Source organism: Geospiza fortis, unplaced genomic scaffold (assembly GCF_000277835.1).
Source record: "Geospiza fortis unplaced genomic scaffold, GeoFor_1.0 scaffold666, whole genome shotgun sequence".
In the NCBI taxonomy this organism is placed as follows: Eukaryota; Metazoa; Chordata; class Aves; order Passeriformes; family Thraupidae; genus Geospiza; species Geospiza fortis.
In genome coordinates, this window is record NW_005054470.1 from 853,055 (window position 1) to 875,479 (window position 22,425).

The 22,425-nt window shown below is 42.2% G+C and overlaps 1 protein-coding gene across 1 annotated transcript in view; it reads right to left on the reverse strand.

Moving 5' to 3' along the window:
- Positions 1-5,414: 5,414 nt before the first annotated feature.
- The window catches only part of CRMP1 (collapsin response mediator protein 1), a 49,819-nt gene continuing 32,808 nt past the window's right edge, over positions 5,415-22,425 (reverse strand). Inside the window, exons 7-14 of the mRNA XM_005428057.2 lie at positions 21,397-21,465; positions 19,359-19,479; positions 18,146-18,302; positions 13,784-13,925; positions 12,002-12,172; positions 10,612-10,791; positions 7,979-8,144; positions 5,415-6,447 (exon numbers count right to left, since the gene is read on the reverse strand). Of these exons, the coding sequence (XP_005428114.1) occupies positions 6,356-6,447; positions 7,979-8,144; positions 10,612-10,791; positions 12,002-12,172; positions 13,784-13,925; positions 18,146-18,302; positions 19,359-19,479; positions 21,397-21,465 (1,098 nt within the window). The 3' untranslated portion in view covers positions 5,415-6,355. The remainder of the gene's footprint in view (positions 6,448-7,978; positions 8,145-10,611; positions 10,792-12,001; positions 12,173-13,783; positions 13,926-18,145; positions 18,303-19,358; positions 19,480-21,396; positions 21,466-22,425) is intronic.

The following is a 22,425-nucleotide window of genomic DNA, read 5'->3' on the forward strand; positions in this document are numbered from 1 at the left end:
GGTTGTCCTTTGGTGGAAGATGGAAAGTTCTACATCAGTTACAGAGTTTGCCTCAGACAAAAGTGCTGCTGTACAAACGAGTTCACCAGGCCAGTTACACACGTGTGTTAAATGGTTAATTTGCATCTCAGCTGTAAAAAAAAATTCTAATTGTACCCTTTCAAGCATTTGATTCTGGTATTTCAGCACTTCAGTTCTATGGTATCTCTCTGCCTTTCCAGTCTGGGCATTTTAACATTTTAGTTGCTGCTTGTTCTTTTTCGTTTGGTATTTTTTGGGTGGGGTTTTTTGGAGGGGGAGAGGGTTTTTTGTGGTTTGTTGGGTTTTTTTTTTTGGTAACAGAATCAATGTATTCATGTAGGATTGCACATGTTTCACTCTGCAGGGCTCTCTGTACACAGGGCACAGGGAGCTGTTACCATTAGAGCAGATGATGCTCCAAGCCCCTCGGGACAGCAATAGCTCCTGCCACACTCAGGGTGCAGCAGAATCACCCGAGAGGGTTTCTGATTACCCAGGTGGGGTCTACCCTGGGCTGTGCCTTGGCCAGCCCGGCTGGAAATGGCTTTTTCCTCTGAATTAGGAACGGGGATTGTCCCAAAAGCAGGGCAGCAGTGCCCTCTCCCGGGCAGCCCGCGGTGGCCACAGCCCCTCGCAGGTGGAGCAGGCGGGCACGGAGCTCTGGGAGGGAGCCAGGGTGTCCCTGTGCTCGGTGCCATCCCTGCCAGTCCCAGGGGTGTCCTTGTGCTCGTTGCCATCCCTGCCAGTCCCCAGAGAGGGTCCCTGTGCTCGGCGCCATCCCTGCCAGTCCCCCAGGTCCAGGTGCAGGCACCTCTCAATTTTCCACCTGCCTGACTTTCCTGGGATGGAGTTTCTGCAGACCTTTCTTTTCTCCCACAGTCACATTGGCAGTCTCCTGTTAAAACACTCGCTGGTCCTGTCCCTGTTAGTGACTTCAGTCCCCTTGAGTTGCCAGTCCCCAGGGGTGTCCCTGTGCTCGGTGCCATCCCTGCCAGTCCCCAGAGAGGGTCCCTGTGCTCGGCGCCATCCCTGCCAGTCCCCCAGGTCCAGGTGCAGGCACCTCTCAATTTTCCACCTGCCTGACTTTCCTGGGATGGAGTTTCTGCAGACCTTTCTTTTCTCCCACAGTCACATTGGCAGTCTCCTGTTAAAACACTCGCTGGTCCTGTCCCTGTTAGTGACTTCAGTCCCCTTGAGTTTCCCTGTGGATACACCAAGCCCAATGTCATGTGCAGGTGGGAATAGTGTGACACTTTCCACGACTGTCTGCCAGTGAGGCAGATATTGAACAAGAAGGGTTTAACTGGACCAAGAAACAAGTGCAGAAAATGCCAAACAAAACTCAGAGCAGATGCTTTGCCGTTAATATTGTTGAACTTTTATGTTATGTTAGAGAATCGTAGACTTGGGGAAAATGGGATACCTAGGCACCAGTCACAGCTCAAAACACTCAGTTTATAGTGTAAATCTATGGAAAACCCTCTCTTTATTCTGGAAGGGATAACATGGAGGTTTGACATGCTTTACAGGTACATATCAAAAACACTGCAGAAATTTAGTGGAAATGTCATGCCTTTTTCCTCCTATTTTTAAACATGGAGGGTAACATTATTCCATCTCCCATGTACCCCTCTCCCAACAGCCCTGACTGCCACCACTGAAATTTATCTGGAAAGTTTATGGAAAGTTCATCATAACCATGATGAAAAACTATCCTAAAGTCAGTTTGTTTAGCTGAGATTATTTTTTTTTGCCAATAGTAGATGAACAAGGATTGGTAGCTTAGTAGTCAGAGGGAAGGTAATATGGAACAGGTGCATTCAGACATCCCTGATTTTTTAAGGGAGGTGAAAACTCAGATGCAAGCACTGAATTCATGGACACTTCCTGACCCAAAACATAAAAAATGCAAAATCCAGTGTTCTATTGAGCCTGAAATAAAAACACACTTTTTTTTTTGTGCCTAGAGCTTCTTGACAATTAAACAGGATTAAGAAAAAACTTGAATTAAATCACTGTTACTCCAGACTGATGTTCTAATTATGCACTGTCTCTATTGTGCAGATTTGTGATACTTATAATATTTAAATTTTTTTTAAATGTAACACCTACATTGTTATTAGTTACATTATATATTTAAATACACTGATAGATGAGTATCTCTGTAGAGACTTTTTACCCTAAAAAGTTTTCCTTTGACAAACGTTCATATCAAGAAGATGGAATCGTGGCAAACCAGTGAATTCTGCTTGCCACTCCCTTGGGTCTGTCAGGCTGTTGCCATGTGAGGTCTTTGAGAACCATGCTAGATCTAAATGGCAAGAATTAGCTGGTGCCAAGAGGACTAGGTCAACACTTTGCCATTGTGCATTAAGCTGTGCATTTCCTGGCTCCAGAAAGACATTAATGGCAGGATTTCAAATGGGTTTAAACACACCTTGACAAATTCATGGCAGACAAATTCACTGAGAGCTACAGGTACAATGATGCTGCTGCTGCTTCTCAAGAAATTACAGAGCACTGGAAATGAAGCAGACACTCAGAGGAGGATTAGCATTGTATGCTTGCTCTTCTGACCTCCTTCAAGCTTGTGGTTTTGGCTACTGGAACTCAGAGCAGATGGTCATCTGACCTGGTCTAGTCTGAGATCTTAGTTCTTGAGGACAAAGACCAGTATATTGCCAAGAGAAGCACTTAAAGGCTGGGACAGCTGTCAGTTTTGGTACAGTCTTAGCATCATAATTAGCAGGCTTTGCTATAAACACTGCATTGCTCTGGTAGCAGACAAACTGTAGCACAAGATTAACTGGTCCAAAATACCCTCAGAAATCAATCTGTGGATCCAGCCTTCCCTTCCACATCACTTGATTAACAAAGATTGTTCCCAGGCTGGTCACAGGGACTCATTTTAAGCTGACCATTGCAAACAGCAATAGGGAAGAGCAGCTTTACATCATTAGAGCTACATCAGGTATTGAAAGGTCATAGCCTGCTGCAGATCTTATAAGTTTGACCATTCAGAAAGCCTGAAAGGTCTGCACTGCTTCCAGCTGTGGTTGAGATAACAACACCTCCTCACCAAGTTCACAACATCTCCCAGCCTGGTGTTCTGCAAGGGAGCAAACACAAGTGCAGTTTCCTATTTTTCAGCATGCACTCAGGAGCACCACCTAATCCATGTTTTATTTTCTTAAGGACAGGTGAGTGATGTAGGGGCAGGGACATTGCTATGAAATAGACTCCAGGTGGTAAGAGAAGCACCCCTTGCCTTGTTTTCCATCCATGGGGAATGGCACATGCCATCTCTCTGGTGGAATCAAAGGAACCATCCATGTGAGGGCTACTCCACCTCAGCTGGTGAGGTGCAGCTCAGGATCCACGGCTTCCTGCAGGTTGCCCCTCAGCAGTGCCATGGCAGGAGCAGCCAGGCTGCAGGGATTAGGCTACTTCTTCTTGGAGACATCACAGAGAGCCACATTGACCTGACAGGCACAGTCTTGTTCACAGAGGAGCACTGAACCATGAAATGCCTCTCAAAACACCCACACGTGTTTATTCACAGACACTTCACAGTGAAAAATAAATGCATGTTACCAGTAAATCTTTGACCAGCTTGTAGGCAAAGGGCTTTTGGTTTAAGATGCTGTTAAGTGGGCAGGAAAAGTGGAATCTCAACATGAGTTACACAAAGATCATTTCTGCTACCTCAATTGTGACAAGCCTCATACATTGAGTGGATTTTTTATTTGGAGGTGAGAAACCATTGCTACTTGCACAAAAACATGCAAGAAATACAACAGGGAAATTGTAACCAGCAGCTTGGAAATTTTCACGCTGTCAAATTTGCCACATAGCTTCACAAAGCAGCTGTATTTCTACTGTCAGGGTTACATCACCACAACTGCTGCTGGCTGTCAACACTCACAGCAAATGGGTTGGAATAGGACAAGGCAGGTGGAGACTTGGCATTTCAGGATTGCCTTACCTGCTAGGCTGTAGGTTATTCCAGGGCACACTGTCCTCAGGCTTCTCTGCTGGTGTTATTTTACGTCCTCTAAAAAACCTGAACTGCCAAATGAGCAATTTATTTCAATTCATATCATATAAAATATCTGAACCACCAAATGAGCAAGGAAGCCTGAGGATGAGGGCATGCTCCAAGCAATATGAAATGCAAATTTGAATTCTTAGCAGAAAGGATTGGTCATGAAAAGCTTTATTTTCCTTTTTTTGGGAGCAAGCAATTCAGTTCACTGCAGACTGAATTGCAGTGTTTCTGCACTGGTTCAGCTCAAAGCCAAAGGAAAAGTTGGCTCTTCAGACCAGCTCTGCTGCCAGGTTTCAGACCAAGCTGACCAAAATGGATTTTTCCAGGGTAGCAGTTCCTTTCCCAGGCAAGCTGGAGGTGACAGTGTACCAGTTTCAGAATGACAGGTTTCAGGTGGGCTACTTCCCAAAACTGCTATGGCTCACGTGCACTTGGCATGCCCCACAGGAGCTGTGCCAACCCAAGTGACTGATGCAGGGGTGGAATGGATGGGTGCAGCACAGCTGGTAAAACCACTCCAGTAGCACCCCACTGCTGCGAGACTGTTCCTGCTGCAGCTTTGTAGTGTGGATAAAGGCAAAGTAGCACAAGAGGAGGGGTGTGTCGACCTGCTAATCTCACAGCACCCCACTTCACTGCAGCCCACACCTCCCACAGCATCTGTAACACCATTACACAAGCAAAAAGTGACAGGAAACAAGGTTTCTTTAAATAATTTGTGAGAGAGTCAGAAAGACAAGGAGAAATACTTCCTTCACTCTCAGAGAATTGAAGTCCACTTCTCTCACCTTACCTGCAGCATGTTCTTTTCCTGCCATGCCTGGACACAGCTCAGTCAGTAGAGAAAACCACAATGAAGTCAAATATAGCTTAGGTCAAAGTGCAGCACTGGGTGCTGGTTCTGTACTACAGATGAAGATGACAGCGGTGAATTACCCCTTTTTAGGCAAGTAAGATGTAGATCTAAGGTCTTTGGCAGAAAGTTACTTTGTGTCTCATTTTGGCAAAATTGAGGCAGCTGCAATCATAGAATCACAGACTTGTTAAGTCTCATTAAGTCTTTCTCTTGGAAAAGAACTCTTAAGATTGAATCCAACCATTAGTAAGTACATTTTAGTCAATAGTAAGTACAATTTTTAGTAAATACATTTTTACTGTGAGCACTGTTTAATAAGACCTACTATATCATGCTATAATAGTATGCATTTGCACACCTATACACCTCTCAACACTTGTGATTTAAGGAGGTTCCTTCTATTGCATGATGTCAACCTGAAAGACAATTTCTCTTGAGTTCCTCCATTCCAAATTTTCAGTCATTGAGCCACAGCACAGAGCAAGACGCTTACCCATCAATTAATTTCCTTTATTTCACAAGCTTTGAATTCAGAAATTGAACCACGACTAGTAGATCTTGATACGGTAGAGTAAGTAAAAATGCGTGTGATTACAAAGGAAAAAATTTGTACAAAAAACTTTAAAAATCTGACAGCAACTTGGATTATCTGTAAGTACCAAAAATCTCATGCAGAAGGAGAGCACTACTGCCCAGGTGGAGAAATCCCTGCAGGGGTGGCAATGGCATTGGTATGTAAAACTGATGGCTCTGTCTAAAATGGAAACAAGAAGGACACAGACTTGGAATGTACCGAGTGGGAACAGACAGGTGCTACAGAGACCATTTGTCATTACGTGTCCCAGTGAGTTTCTGTGTCTTGAGAGAAGTGCTTCTTGGGTTTATAATAAATTAAAAGATTAAACAGAAGCTGCCTATACTACTCTACTGCTTACTTTCCAGATGGCCATTTTCTTCCTTCATTAGTGTTTTTGGTGGTGTTTCTCAAATACAGACATTAATCTTGGCATTGTGTCTAGTCAGTTGTTGGCAATGTGTTCTAAAGGGACTCACTCACAGAATGCAACTTGCATAAATAACTCAGTAACATGCATTAACTACTCTAAAACAGCAAAAGGGTGCAAAGGAACCATCATTCAGTTACGAGACAAAGCTAAAACCTGTAGTCACTAAAGGGGCAATGGAAGCACCATGCTTTAAGGTGACTATGGCATGAAAGCACAATTGTGAGGCAAGTAGTTCCAAGCAAACACACCACACTATTATCACCTCTTTCTATACAAAAAAAAAAAAAAGAAAAAATAAAAAAAAAGACATTTCATTTTTTATTTCCGTTAGTACCAAATAAAACTGTGGGCTCGATAACACTGAAGGGAACGGACATTATTCCCATGATCCTTCATCCTTGTGTTTCTGTCCATCAGCATTTCTCAGCCAAGACTGGTAATATTGGAGCGCCCACCAGGAGGTGCCACGATGCGGTGGCCAGTACGACGTGGGTTGTTGTCATCAATCTGAGCTCCTGCAACAACAGAGAATGAGGAAACAAAGCTATGAAAGGGATTAAAACATCACTAGTGAGGTTTTACCTGGCTATGCTTCCCTCACACCACCATCAGCTAGTTTCTCTTGAGCCTGACTGAAGTGCTGAAGAGACCTTCAAGGCACATTTCTCTCTTCAATGAGAAGTGGGTGATTATATGCTTAGGATCAGACTCATGCTCACCTTACACGGAGAATTGTTTTCCACTGACTTGAAGGGACTTTTCAAAGCTGCCTCACTGACTTGGAACACATGTCCCTACCGAGTCCAACTGGGACAACAGTTCAGTAAATCTGATGTTAGCAATCATAAATCCATGAGGAAATGAGCACCAAGCTGATGTAAACTTCATACTGCATTTTAAATGCTGAAATGTTAAGCCTTAGTGGACAACAAGCTTTCTGACAGGCTAAATATTGCCTGATCACACTCAGTTTCCTAAAGGCAATGTAATAAATGTGTGGGATCATTTAAAATGTTACCTTAGTCTCTAATTCTGCTTAATTTTATGTTCGCATCATCCAGATCAAATTTGTACCACTAGGTGCCTTGGTAGGACCCAGATCCAGCAGTGCACTGTGAAACCACAGCTTCAGATGCTTATGAAAATCCCAATTATTGGTTATTACTAAGATGTGAACTTCCTAAGCACTTTTTTTGTTTTGTATAACTTCATATATATCTGCATATGCTCACCATGGCCCCAAGTGTATGGACAAAAATATACTTCACCTCATTAGAAGGGTTTTTTAAATATTTGCTCTCCTAGGACATTCTTACACAAGTTTCATTTAGTTTCTGAAAAGAGAATCTGTAAAGTAGGAAAACTCCATCATCAGCTCCCACAAGGGGAAAATCCAATGACTTTCACAACATCATATGAATGTATTATTCACCACTGGGGCTGTAGACTTTTGAAGAATAAGGATTTGACACACTTCTAATTGTCTTCAGACAATTATTTCCAGCAACCCCAAAGGATGATTTTCCAGTCTGTTTCCTATGCACCATGGAAAATGTTTTGGGCACCAAGAGCAGAGGATAAGAAATACTCCAATCTGCTTATGAACAGCTTCTGCACATGGTTTATGACCACTGACAAGGACAGTTGAAGTTTCCATGTCTAGCTGATGCTGGTGATGCAGCCTGTGAGATGTCTGAGACTCACAGGTTGCACCAGACCCAAGTCCCATCAGCTGTGCACACCACCAAGGGGCTTCAGTCATACCAGAGAATTCAGCTAATTGCAATGGGCCAGGTAAATAATTGTGAAAGATTGACACAGAGAAAATTTCAGATTTAAAACATTTTGAGTATTTGGCAATATGTAAAATATCGCTAGGCAATGAATGAGTAAAAACATGTATATACTTATATATATATAAGTATATGAATGTATATGACTAAATACAGTCCTTTTATATTTGACTAAAGAATTATAATTGAAATTCATCACCAGTAATCCATACTTACAGCTTTAAAAGGTTTCTCATTAGTCAGGCTGACTAACCTGATAAGCTGAAATTGGATTGATGGAGGTTTCTGATTGGTGGGGGCTGGTTTTTGGCAGGGGAGGATTTAGTTGAGGGTGCAGGAGTTGCATATTTTGGCGTAGCTGGGATTTCATACACAGGTCCATCATACATTCCTCTGGAGACTCCTTGCAGTCCTCCCACCTAAAACAAGAGAAGAGTAAAAATGCAGACACTGAATGCTCAGATAATGCTGCCTAACGATCCTGCAGGAAGAGAGCAGTGAGCACAGAGCTACATTCTATACTGACTGAATTAACAATGCATCTATACTTTATATATAAAGCAAAGTGCAGTCTGCTTTATATATAAAGGAAATTTTAGCTTGCTTCCTCCATTTATATATATATATAAATGAAAAAAGAGTTTCTTATCAAGCTTCCTTCACAATCAAAGGGGAGAAGTGGAATTCAAAAGAACAGGTGTGACCTGTTTATTTTACATAAGATCAGCCACAATCACCTCTTCTCTCTCCATTCAGCTGCCGAGTCACTCTTGGGCTGTAGCACAGCTGATACCCACTATACCAACTGCAGCAACTTCTCTCCCACCTGTGTTTCCTCTGCTCCTCCCCTTCGTAGGTCTCGTTCTCTTTATTAGAACTCATTGAAAAGGAGTGGTAATTTTTAAATTAAATTTCAAAAGTTTCTGTTTCCCATCATAACTAGAAAAGCAATTATACACTGGACTGTGGCAGGGGATCTATCTTACAATATTTATCACTAAGGTATCTGACAGTTGAGCTCTGATTTCAGTTTGAGGTCTCTAGATTTTTTTCCCTGTATGCTTCTTACAAGGAATATTAGAAAAGACAATCAAAAAAAACTTCACTGGCCTTAAAATCATAGGAATCTAGGAAAGAATATTTTAATAAGAACAGTTGCACTTTTCAGAAAGAGCCTGAAGCCATTGAATTCAGAATGCAAAGCTCACCAAAGAGATCAGAAATCTGTGTCTTACAAGATCATAGTTTCAGAGAATTTCCCCCAACAGGTTAAAAGTGAAATTAAAATACTGTATGGAAAGACATTATTCACAGGGGTTTGATCCAGCTCTCTAAGCAATCAGTGCATTTTCCTTGCTTTTGAGGACAGGGACATCAGGCTCAGAAGAGCCACTGTCTTGCAGGCTGAGCCAAAACTAATGCCCAGAAGAGAGCAGTTGCCAATCACAGCAATGAATCCATCTTCCAGGGACCCCCAAAGGCATGAATTTATACTGCTATCCCCGCTCCAGGGATAAGTTTATACTGCCAAGCTGTGCCAGTTCAGTTTTGCAGTCCCTTGCTTGACAAGTTTTTATATATTCCTCTGTTGTGCACGGATGTGTTCATACAGCAGCTGATAAAACCATCAATTGGTTTTCTGAATATTTCCAGGGAATAAAATTTTAAAGTGGGAAAAAAAATTTGGGCATGAATCTGCTGTCCCTCTTGGCAGGCAGCAGAGGGAGCTGCAGGAGCAAATATATCAGTCCCTTTGTCTGTAGATCTTGCCCATGGATCAAAGGTCTCCCAAAATCCAGGCCCACTTGCAAGACACAGGTTACTTAGCCCAGGTAATTTTGTTCAAACTCCCGCTCCAACAAACTAATCTCTGATACTTGTTTCTAAAGTGCTGTTTTCACTATTTTGATAGTTTTGTCATTAATTTATGTCACACTCCCAGGCACTGAAGCCTTAAGCAGTGAGTGTGAAGAGAAGGCCTGTATCATCTACATGGATAATGTAAAAAAAATGCAACACTTATTGGTCTTTTGCAAAATTTTTGCAGGTGCATTTGCTTTTTACAATGCCTATTCTTCTAAGAAGCGCAAGCCCTTCTTCTGCAGCTTGATAGAATTTGTATAATAAATAATGAAAGATCAAAGCTATCAACCTGCTTGTAGGCTTAATTTCAGCTGCCCGTATCACAGCCTATGCTATATGCTTGGCTGAAGAAAATATGAGGTTTAGTCAATTTTTCTCATTACCTGTGCTCACAGTGACTTTCCTGCTCAGTGACAAGAAGCAATTTCCAAACTCCAAACTGATGTCCAGCCAATTGGTTTTCAACAGATAAACACTGATATAATTCAAAACCAGAGGTGACATAGAGGTGAAATCTTGGTCATTTCCCAAGCTTTTTTATTAAACAAAAGAGAAAAGTTTTCTGAGCCCTTAATGCTGCTAATATACAGCTCAGCAAATGCACTAACAATAGTTCAGAAATGCCCACTATAATGAGAATCTCTGGCTGACATGCTTTTCTTCTCTGCAGTGTAGCAGTTCAGTATGCAATTTAAAATTCTGCTTTTACTCTGCCTAACCCTCTCTCACACAAATCTTTCCCTTTTCCTGAATTTTTAACAGAAAGTAAATTGTATCACTATTCCACCTCTCTTCAAAGAGGTGGAATAAGGCATTGCTGGACACAAGGCAATTCTGTCAGCTGGCAATTACATGTTCTACCTGCTGAAGCTCACAGTGTTAATACTAAGTTGGATGAGTTCACAATTGCAACCAGTTTTGAGCCAGTCATATACAGTCCATCTGATATGGACTCATAATAGCACAATATTAAAAACAGATGCTACTGTACTTCCAGGAGGGTTCAACAGGATCTGCCATTACCTTATTCCTGATTTTGATGCGCTGGTAGAGATACTCAGGGAAAGGTTTGCGAGGGATGAAGCGGCCCATTCCCTTATTGACATGCAGATTTCCATCTTCAAACACAATCTTCCCTTGGCTTATGACCACGAGTGGGGCACCATGGCACTCCATTCCTTCAAAGATGTTGTACTCAATGGCCTGAGGATCAACCAACATATTCACTGCCAAGACCTCTTTCCATTAGTAACTTAGAACATGTACATTTGTAGTCATAGTTTTAGACAACTGCCATTAAAAGTGTATAAACTTGTTTTGTAGGAAGGAAAAGCAATGCCTTTTGATATGAAATTATTTTAAAGGATCTTTCCTTTAATATAAGACATTTCCTTCCAGTTTTTCATTTTCCATCAAGGATTTCACTTGTTTTTGAAAATTTGCTGTATCTAACCAGAGCATTTAGAATAACAATAGCCCTAATAAGAAGGAAAATTGTGACTCAGGTGCTGGATAATCAGAGGATGTGGTCCCACCGTGCATCTGCTGTTACTGTGTCAGCAATTTTCAAAGAAGCCAGCACACATATTTCTGTCTCAAAAAGCCCAGAAAGGTCTGAATCTAAATGGGAATGATAGGGCAGGTGGTTATTACTTTCTTGAAAATACAGAGAGATCCCAAGACAGAGAAACAGAAACTGAATTACCCAAATTTACTTTTTAAAGATTTATAAATGCTTTGGTCTTTTAATATAAAAATCCAATACTGGATTTTTCAGTAAAACTTTTGGAAGAATTCCCCAATACAAAGGGCCAAAGCACTAAAGAGTAAGATAACAACTTTGGGATACACAACACAAAACCTATCAGAGTCAAAATGAAAGCAACTGTCAGTCACTGGTTTTCTGCACTGAGGGCAAAGAAACATGTAGCAAAACTGGCATTAAACAGAAAATTCCATCCATGAAGTTGATTAGAGCTGTATTAACAAAACATGTAATCATCTGCCATAGTTTGGAATACTGTTAATTTAATCGTGCCATTTATAATTTCAGGTGCTTTTTAGTTAAGAAAAAAAAAAAAACAAACTGGTTTTAAATTTATTCTCACAGCCTTATTAACCTCAGCTACAGAGCTGCTGATTCACACCTGCTTATAGGTCTGCCACAAGCATGCAAAAAATAAACAGTGCAAGGGTATATGCAGAGAGAAAAGAAATCCTTCCTGATCACAATGCTTCCAACATAGGACTTCAGTACTCTCATGTCCTGAAACATTTACCCATTTCAGAACAGGAGTAGGAGTTACCCCACTCTTCTGTATCCTGTGCAATTGGTGTTCACATGATGTAGGTCAACAGCTGAAAAATAACAGTGACATTTCTTTTTTCTTGCTGGCTTTCATTTCCTCCTTACCGATTTATGGCTTTTGGCTGTTATAGTCTTCACCTTATCAGGGTCCCAAATCACAACATCAGCATCGGATCCTACAGCAATCCGGCCTTTCCTTGGATACAGATTAAAGATTTTGGCAGCATTGGTGCTGGTGACAGCTACAAACTGGCTCTCATCCATCTTGCCTGTGGCCTAAAAAACAATATGATTTGAGCAAAACATGCTTATGAAATAAGGATTTACTATTCAGAGTACTGAAAGGTTGGGGAGATATTGGAAGGCATCCCTTTATAGATGTGTTGATGTTGCATGAAACAGTGATTGTATCACACAGGACTTTTGTACAGCTCTTTAACTGGAAGTTTCAAATGAATGAACACGTTACTCCAGGCATTGCAAAGGCCAGCCAGTGAAACCTTAGTGCACAGAACACCACCAAGGTGCTCAGCTATCTGGGATCCCTTTCTCTACATACTGAGGCCTAAGAGTTTTGTTGCTAGTCCTACTAATTTCTATTTAAATATTTAAGCAATTTTAAATCAGAGAAGCTCATACGAGCATTATGAGATGTAACAAAAGATCAAGATTCCAACACTTTTGGGAACACTTGCAAATTAAGTCCATTCTATTACCATTATTATAAGAGCTATCCATCTAAGTAATACAACCAATTATAAAGTCTTTGCCTGGAGAAATGTCATCACCAATATAACCTGACATACAGTCAGTGATGGTAATTGCAACTGTACAGAACAGCATTTTGATTTCTCAGTACAGTATTTTGGGGTCTTCCCTGGCAATGAGCAAGAACAATGTTCTAAGGAAGAAAAACAGTACCAAGCCTTTTAATATTAGATAAACACTTATTTCCTGCCTGGTAAAATGTAAGGTTTGTAAAGTACAAGCTACTCAGTGGTGCAGGACTGACTGTTACCACCTGTCAATCCCATGTTGCAGCCCTTCCTGCAGTTCCTTCCCACTGAGGGAGTAACAAAAGAAAGTATCAGCAGCTGGCTGTGCTTTGCTTGCTTCCCTACTTTGCTCCTACATGGCAGGTATCTGAAGCTGCTTCTGTGCTTGGAATCTCAATAGCTGTCCCTGAATAAAGTGGTTATGAAATAGAGTCTGGGAGAAGTGCTCATCACAGCACTGTAAATACTGCCACTTCCCAGTCTGCAATGTGCATTTGAGCACAATGCAGTGAGTGGGTGTGAGTGTGCAGGGTGTGCATGTGGAGACAGACAGTAGAGGGAGAATATCATTATACATTAAATCCATGGAACCATCAAAAAATTCCTGACTTATACTGGCACTCCACTGCAAAGTGTGCCAGTATGAATTACATGCAACGCTCTCCTTCAAAGCATTTCATCATTTAGCCTCAGGCTCAGCTGCCATCCATTTGTAATTTTTCAAAAACGATGAGACACTTCCCAAATTCAAACAATTCATTCATCACGTTTATATGAGGTCCACTTCAAAACCATTCAATTGCTCCAGATACCACATTTCTCAGAAGCATCCGCTCTGACACTAAGGGAAAATAGAGCAATGGAGTCTGGGAAGCCTCAGGTCTAATGAAATCCAATACTACTGCAGTGTCAGAAGTGAAACACAGCCCTGAGTTTAAAAAACTGGAAGAGGTTTTTGAAATAAGCAATTCACCTCACAGTAGCATTCTCTCAGGGAATTCTCAGAAATATAGCAGAAAGTCACTTAAGCAATGGCCAAGAGTCTCTTGGCTTCCATTATTCAGCCAACACTCAATTTCCTTTTAGTCTATAAAAGTAAGTTATTACTTACTACAGCCTTGTCCCAGACAACAGTCATCCTTTCCTCAATTCCATTGACCCCTTCAGGAATCATAGTGAAGTTGTCCTTTCCAATGGCTTTCTGGGCAGTGCTATAGGGGCAATGTCCACTTCCCGTCACCTGCAGGTCCCCACTGTGGAGTTAACACACAGAAGGTTTAGACCAGGCATCACCAAGGTGACCTTGTCTCAGACAGGCTGTGAATGGACCCTTCAAGCCACCAGAGGCACATGCTGTAAATCATGCCAGCAGCCTTTCTGTGCTGGCTACAGATCACTGAGAGTAACAATGGCACTGGATATCTCCACTTTCCCCCAGGAGCACCCTGGACTCCTGGATTACAGCCCCCTCCAGCTCCAGGCTGCTTATTGACAGAGATCAGGCAAAAGCCCACTAACCAGGACAAAGGATTACTCCAGATTAAGGAAATGATCAGAAGCTTGTATGAAATGTCTGCCACTCTCAAGATAAATTAATTCACAACCACATTAAAAAATGATGGCAAATTTCACAGTGCAAAGTCACGAGCTTCAAATGTGTTCCCCTGCATTTCTCTCCTACACATGTATTTTTCTTGCAAAACTTACATGAATACTTCTCATGTGACCTTCTAAAACAGAACCAAGAAAATAAAAATATTTTTATCAGGTAGTTTTCTAATTAAACAACAAAAGGCATAGTGCAAGTCAAACACATGCTCTGGATTTATCTAACTTAAGAGTCTTACACAGAAAAAGGCATGGAGAAAAATGCAGTAAGAGCTACCATTTATAATGCTTTTATTTAAGAGGTTGGGTTTTTCAGCCTAGAGAATTTTTTTTGGCAGAGAGCAGAAGTGGATCACAGCTGCTCCTGGAAATAAGGAGGAAGAACATAATCAATACGCAGAATCTTGCCAAAATAGAAAGTCAAAAAAGAAGGTTCTCCAATATCCACAGGAAATGTGATATTTTTAGCTCTTGACTAAACTTACAGGAGGCAGGCACATTAGAACTCACTGTAATTTTCCTTCCATCACTCCATAAGTCCCCAAGAGCCTGTCATCTTTTTCTTTAACTGATAATGTAAATTTCAGCTCTGAAACAACTGAATTATTCTGGTCTACAAATCTAGATCCAACAAGCTAACAAATAGTCAAGTACAGAAGAAAAAAGTATCACACATGAGTAATTCTAATTCCATTTTCTAGGCTGCCAGCCCTAATGACTGCTGACAGAGAAGAGTCCTTGGCCTCCTTTCTGGTTCTTCACCACACTCACAAGCCATCCATTCAGATTTTAGCAGAAGCCAAACCCATGAATTCAGTACAGAAAAGGCTGCTGTGCTTTAGCTGCTCCTGATTGTTAATGACTGCCTGGTGTTACTTCATAGGATTAAGCCAATTTCATCAGTTAAACATCCATTTATTTTAACACAACAATAAAGTCAGAAGGTTGCAATGGCATTTCTTCCTTTTTGATGCTCTTCTAATCAGCAAAGCTTCCTGTGGCATCTCTCCTTTCCACACACTGATATAACCATGAAAACCTGACTGTCACAGCCAGGCCTGTGACACTGCCCACTTCCCTGAGGTCATGCTGTGCTTCTAACATCACACTACAAATTCCTACACCTGAAAGATAACAAGGGTTTGCTTTCTTAACTCCATACTCCCTCTTCTCTGACATTTAATGACATTGATATGAACTGCACTCCCCAGTCAAATCAATAGAAGACTTCCAAAACTGAAGTGTGTCACTTCAGATCTTCCCATCCCTGGTTAACCCAGAGCACTCCTACTGTCTGGACACACTCTACTGTCAAATGGGGGATAAGCATTACATCAACTAAAAAACTGAGAGACAGGAAGGAATCACCATGAAATAAATGCCAGATCAATACCTTGTCATCTTATTCTTCCCCTTAAACAAGGTTTTCATGGCAAGTTGCATCCTCTGGGTAGCATCAAGATCTCACATCTCTGGTTCACAAGAGGTGGCACATCCCAGCTGCAGTAATGCAGCAGCACACCATGCAAGATCAAAGCTAACTCAAGTGCATGGCCCACAGATGACACAAGGACCTAATCTCATGAGGCAAATTCAATCTGCAAATCCCATGAGACATGATGGGGTTTTACACATTCAGCTTTTCAGTGGAAAATCAACAAATCAAATCATTCAGCTTTCTGTGGAGAATAGCACAAGCAGTATGCTGCATGCTTGCAAAGGAAGGATGTTGTAGGGAATTTTAAATGAATTAAAATATTAGTATCCAAATCAACAGTGCAATAGAAACATGAAATACTGTCTTTACCATCATATTTGCATAAAATTCCCCAAGAATGCAGAGCAGACCAATACAATATACAGTTCTTTTTAGTTTCACAGTATGGATTTGAAGTATTAAAACTGAAAGCAGGCTAAGCTGCTGTCATTTAAGATCTAGGACTTTAAGTCACTAGGAAAAAAAAAGCCATTTTTGCATGCTTGGAGAATAATGAAAACTTCTGTAAGTCCTCCATTTGTGTTTCTGATGTTAGTTTTAAAAAGTCATTATTTGGATTCCAATTCTAAAAATGTTCTTGCTAATCTGCTTTGACCCACATACTATTATTTTGGGACTCTCTTCTAGAAAGCATATATAGCCACTCTTAACAGAGTAAGGAGACAAACATTTTGATACACATTTACATGTTCTGGCTAAGAGCCTTACCCTCACACACTGAACTTCACCCTTTACAGCGCTGATAGTGATGAATCAGACCATGAAAGTGATACTTTTCTGAGTCTTTCTTTGGAACAAAAAGCTCAGTTATGGAAAAAACCATTTTTTGCCATCAGACTGTCAGAAGAGAACTGCTGTGAATTCTTACCAGAGCCAGACATTACTCAGAGCTCAGCTGCAGCATCTTTAGAGCAGTTGAGTTAAAGCCTGGGTGGGCTCTGGGCTGCACTGCCTGACCCATCGTGTGCAAGGGGAGACATGGCACTGACTGATGGCATCTCCCTGTCACATGTGTGTGCCCACCCAGCTCCCAGGCAGCTCTGAAGATGGTCACTTTCAAGGTTCAGGTTTCACTGCTCTGTCTAGGGCATTGGAAACCCCAGAAGGGGGAGGCCGGGTCAGCTGGGTGCCACCACATGAAGGTAAATGAGGATATGAATGGTAAGTTGAGTTCCTCCCTCCAGCCCTAGTAATCTGTCCTGGTGGGGCTTCAGCTGTGAATTTCTGTATCATTTCAGAGCAGATGGTTTTTGCTTAAGCTAAAGACCCACAGTTGGCTACAAGCAGGAAATACTTTCAGAGATGGGTTTTACAGTCTGGGTTTCTGGCAAGGCACTGCTGCTATCTTCTTTTCTATATGAAAAAGACACTTCTTCCTTTGCTGTCCACATTCCTTTCACCTACCTAGTGATTAAACTCTCCCTGCCAACCTGAAGGCAGTCAGCTCACATCCCTATCCTGTCAAGAGATGGCCTTCAGTCTCCAGCTGTCTCCACCCAAATCCCTCACAGTCTACTTTGTAATTCACTCTGGCCTCTTTCTCCTGACACTCCTGCTCTACCATGTACCACTTATCTTTGCCTTCTTGCAGCTGGAGGACCCCAGAGCCCATAAAGACACCAGGCAAGCTAAAATAAGCCTGCAAGAACTGGACACGAGGAAACTTGTATGATTTTGGTCCCTTCCCAGATGAAGGCAAACTACCAAATCAGAATTTTCCAATATTCAGAAGATAAACCCACCAAGTTCTGCTACTAACACAAGTTAGTTTAGGACAAACCAATTTTCAGAACTCACAGCTGAGAGCCCTGCACCAGCTTTGATAAAAATTGCCCCAAGAAATTTTTCTTGGTTCTAGGTATCTCTGCATTCAGGAACAGCCCTGATTTCTGGAGCTGTGCTTGTCAAATATGACTGGGGCTTAAAACTGAGTCTGGTCTCAAAGATGGGGATGTATCCACCAGGCTTTTGCTTATGCTGGACAGTGAGGATGCCATCCCATCATATATCAACAGCTCAGCTAAAGAAAACTGAAAACTAGGGAGAAGGCCAGTTTGAAGTCCTGACAATCTAGTTGTACAACTAGGAATCACTTGAAAAGTAAAACAAAAAAGAATTAATTCGTGAATAATTCCAGAGCAACTGCCTCTCTATCAAGCCAACCAGCAACTGGAGTGTCCATGACTACTCACTTGACTGCAGCCTAAGCATAAGGATAGAACTATCTCTAGTTTTCTATGTCCTTTCTCTCCTGTTTCATGTATGAGACTGGTCTAAAGGAAACCAGGCTGATCCCTAGATGCTTCATGCCATTTGGCTTTTGCACTTGCCTCACCATCATCCTGTTAAAAAAAAAGGAAGTCTTACCATGCTAAGAGTGAATTTAAGTGGTCTGGAGTGGTAGGGTCAGGGCTCAAAGGTGGTGAGGTCACAAAAGCTGCAGCCTTGGCCCAGTTTTTGCTCCAGTAATGTGTCCCATCTGTCCCCAAGCTGGCAGTGATCGGCTCTCCGAAAACAAGGGGACCTTGGAGAAAGCAAGGATATACAGGAACTAAGTACAACCCACTCTCTCTTCAGCACATGACACTGCTTGCAGCATGCAGCCATGTATAATTCACACATTGCTACATGGCTAGCACAGCTCCCAGGAAATTAAACAGCCCTGGCTTTGCCTGTATGATAAAAAATTAATCAGGAGTCTCTCTGAGCTCTACATGCTTTTGATCAGCCTATTTACAAATCTTTCTTTCTAATCCAGAAGGAGACAGTTCAGACCCACTTTTAATTTGTACTGTTTTAATCACAGGCACGTTGCTCCCATTTGGAGTGAACTGGATGGTGGATCACTTCAGCAGGCAGATGCCTTTTTACTACTTCCAGGTTGGGCACAGCACCAGCAGACAGCAGCATATGGTCCCCTGCACCACACTCCAAGTCTCCAAGAATACAAACATCAAGACAATAATTTGCTCTTTGGCTTTTCCATATTGCTCACAAGCTTTGTAGTCCCAACCAGCAGAACAGTTCTGACTTGCAAATGCAGCTTCAGAAGCAGCTGCCTTCAGGCTCACATGTCCCTTTTGGGTGCTTTGTAACCTGGATCCCACCACAGCCCCAGCAAGCAGGGCTGACCTGCAGTACCCATCAGAGGGGCTCAGCTCCCAGCAGCAGGGCCAGGAGAGAGCCCCAAGCATCTCTAACAGCAGGGTCACTGCCCAAGCCACATCTTAGAAAAGCTGAAATACTGGCCTGGAGGATGTGCCATTAGGAATAAAGTATCTCCTTCCCATGAACAGAGATATAGCAGTTTAAGGGAACAGTAAAAGGGAAAACAGGATAAAGAAATGTTACAATTCAGTCTTTGAGAGGACAGTTTGTGGGAAGAGCATCTCAACTTAAAAATATAAAAGGATTTCACCTCATCCTTCCCAGCCACAAATATTTAGTCTGCAATGGTGCCGGCATTCTTTGATAACCTCTCCCTATAGTCTCTCCTTTGGGTCAAGACATACAGGTTTTTTCACTGAGCTTCTATTCAACCAAAAAAAAAAAGTTTGGGGGTGCAAAGGAAGTCACTTACCTCTCTTCCTGGCCTGTGCAATGATATCAGCTGCACTCTTACTCATGACCTTGGTGATGTACACTGGGCAGTTTATTCGGCTGGCAATCGTGATGGCACGGAAAACAGCTTCTGCTTCAAGCTGAGCAAAACAAGGAGGGAAAAGTTAACTGCAAATGCAGTCTGAAAAAAATCAGCTGGAGGACTGCACTGTATTTCTAATTGTTCAGCAACAACTCTTCAGGGGTTGATTCTGCTTTTTCCATAGAGACACAGTGCAGAAAAGAGGGAGCTAACCCAACCCCAAACACTTGGCACTAGCAATAACCACAGCCAGGCTGTACTCACTACCAGGGTACAGCTACAAACACAGCACAAACACCGCTCCCTGGCTTCCTGCACCCCAGGAAAGATCATGTCCAAGCAGCTGATGCAGCTCCTCCTTACCTTCCTCCTACCCTCTTGTTTAAGACTCCTACCCTGCAGCTGAAAGGAGAACAAAGCAAGGAAACTTTGCCCCTGCTTGGAGACAACCTCTGAGCTCCCTTGGCAGCTTTCCCTAATCTTTACATAATGGTGACAGTGAATGTAAAGAATTCTCAAACAGCAACTTCAGCACTATGGACTGAATTTAGCCCATAATCCACAGAAGCCTTTGAAGCAGTGCCCAGTAAGTCCCCTCTGTCAGCAAGCATAAAAGCAACCTCCTCCCAGGAGCCAGCTGGGACGTAGGCACACAAAGCAAGCATCTTCAGATGGAGGAGCAGTGTTTCCCAGCAGCTCTGGAGACTCCTTTCCCCAGCCATCAGTTTTATACCAGATCCTTCCCAGATGGACTCACAGTATTGGCATTTTAATATGTAAAACCTTGTTGTAACTGAAAATAGTGGCTCAGTGGTACAGAAATTTCTGTGCGAGAGTTTTTCTAGAAAAGTTGAGCTTCTTAGACCTTCCAAAACTACATGGCTTAATCCTTTACAGTTTTGTAAAATATTTTTCCTTAAATCAGACTGCTTCAGTTTGTCCTAGGACTTGTAGCAAAACATTTGCTCTGGAAACCCCAAATGCACCTTTAGAGAGCAGGGAAGGAGGCACAGCCTCTGCACTGCAGCACTAGAGCTGAGCAAAATTCCTTTCTGGAAACTGCAAATGCAGATTTTCCTTAGGCCCTTGTTCTCATTAAAAGGAAACAACTCAATCCTTTTGGAATAATTTTAGTAGAAGTTGAACAGCAAAATGAAAAAGTACATAAACATTTCAATAGAAGAATGTGACCAATTAAGCTGATTCGTTTTGCCTTGGGGAGAAGTTAAATAAAGATCTGCAAACCACAACAATCTCTTCAAGTTCAGCCTCAAACCCCTGGGACGTCATCTCTTTAGTCTTCTAGGAAAGCAGTCACTTCCCACTACTGCCCTCCACATCCCATTAACAGTCTGAGCTGTGTACTTTAGGGGGCATTCTCATGTCTCCACATTTTCCTTGGCATTACATAAACCCTTTCCAGATGCCTGAGATGATCCACACCAGAGCTCAGATTTTATTATGAGGGAGTTGCTTAAAACAAGCTGCCTCACAGCAATTTTCCATTCTCATGTATTTGCATCTCTACAGCCTGCATTTCTGACACCAATATATCTGCCAGCATGAAAGTAGATCTATATGTGGGTGTATGCCTGTGCATAGTATAGATGTGCGCATGCATCTTATAGGAGGTTTTCAGCCAAAGCATTTTAATAAATGCAGTTACTCTAAGGATTAACCCTCAAGCTGCACTGCTGATTTTTAGCCTGATAAGCCCATTTTTTTTTGTTATCACAAATCAAAACACAAAGGTCACACTTAAAAAAGTACATGGATATCCATGTCTGGGGCAGCAGGAGCTGAGACTCCTGACTGTACAAGGAGTGTACACAAGTATCCCTGGACTAAAGGAATGCACCTGGCTGCAGCATCCAAAGGGCTTTTCAGGCAAACAAACAAGTTGAAAGGACCTGGACTTTTCAGACATTAAGTAATACTGGAAAAGGCAATGGGAGAAGCAGATATTTGACCTTACCTCTTCTGGCCTGCTCAGGGCATGTCCCTCAGGTCCAGTGATTCCCATCTCCAGAATGCGCTTTTGTTCCTGCAATGTAAGAGATAAATGCTGACCCAGCTCCAGGATGAGATCTGTGCACCCAGCATCCTCAGGGAGATGAGCAGCCACATGGTCTGAGTGCCCCTTTCAGTGGCAGTGTAAATGCAGCTGCAAAGCCCACTGAACACTGAAAACATTGGCTCTAAACTGCTCCCATGCCACACCAGCACAGCCAGCAGTGCTCTGTTGTGTGATTGAGCATATCTGTGCCCCAGCCATTGGCCTGCACCATCAGAAACCTCCTCTGCCCTCCAGAAAGTCCTGCTTGACACCTCAACACCAGCCCAGGGAATGGGCTTCAACCACCAATACTCTAAATGGTAACAATGGGTATAGTAATTATTCCAGCCTGCCATTCCCTATTTACTTGCTCAAGTTCCTCTCTGGTTGCAATCCACAAAGCACTTTCTTAAACCTTCAGCATTGCTGACACTTTCAGTTTTCTGTAATGCTTTTCTTCCTATACACTGAATCACTAAAATTATGCTTTTATGAAACAGAACAGTGCCCTCCAGTTGCAAGGGCACTGTGTTCTTATCAAAGACCCCATCTCAGGACCAATGGGGGCTTGTCAGAAAAATAATCTGCGCTATCCAGCTTCATAGGAGTGAAATATTTTTTTTTAGTAGAAAAGCTTCACTTAATTTAAGGCCAAGGAGCATTACTGGAATAAATTTCCCTTTTTGCAGAAACTGGTGGTCAACCTTTTTTCTGAGGTCTAGCCCTGGCCTCCCCTGCCTGGCCCTGCCCACAGGGCTCTAATGAGCCCAGCTCAATGATGAAATGGCTCTGTGACACAGAGAAATGTCCCCTAGAGACCAGGATGAAGTTACTGAACGTATTTGAATGTGTCAACTAATAAATACCTGATCCCAGGTCCCTCAGGGTGAAAAGCTCGCACCAACATACTCTGGTAAAACTGAAAAAGTTAACATTCAATATACTTTA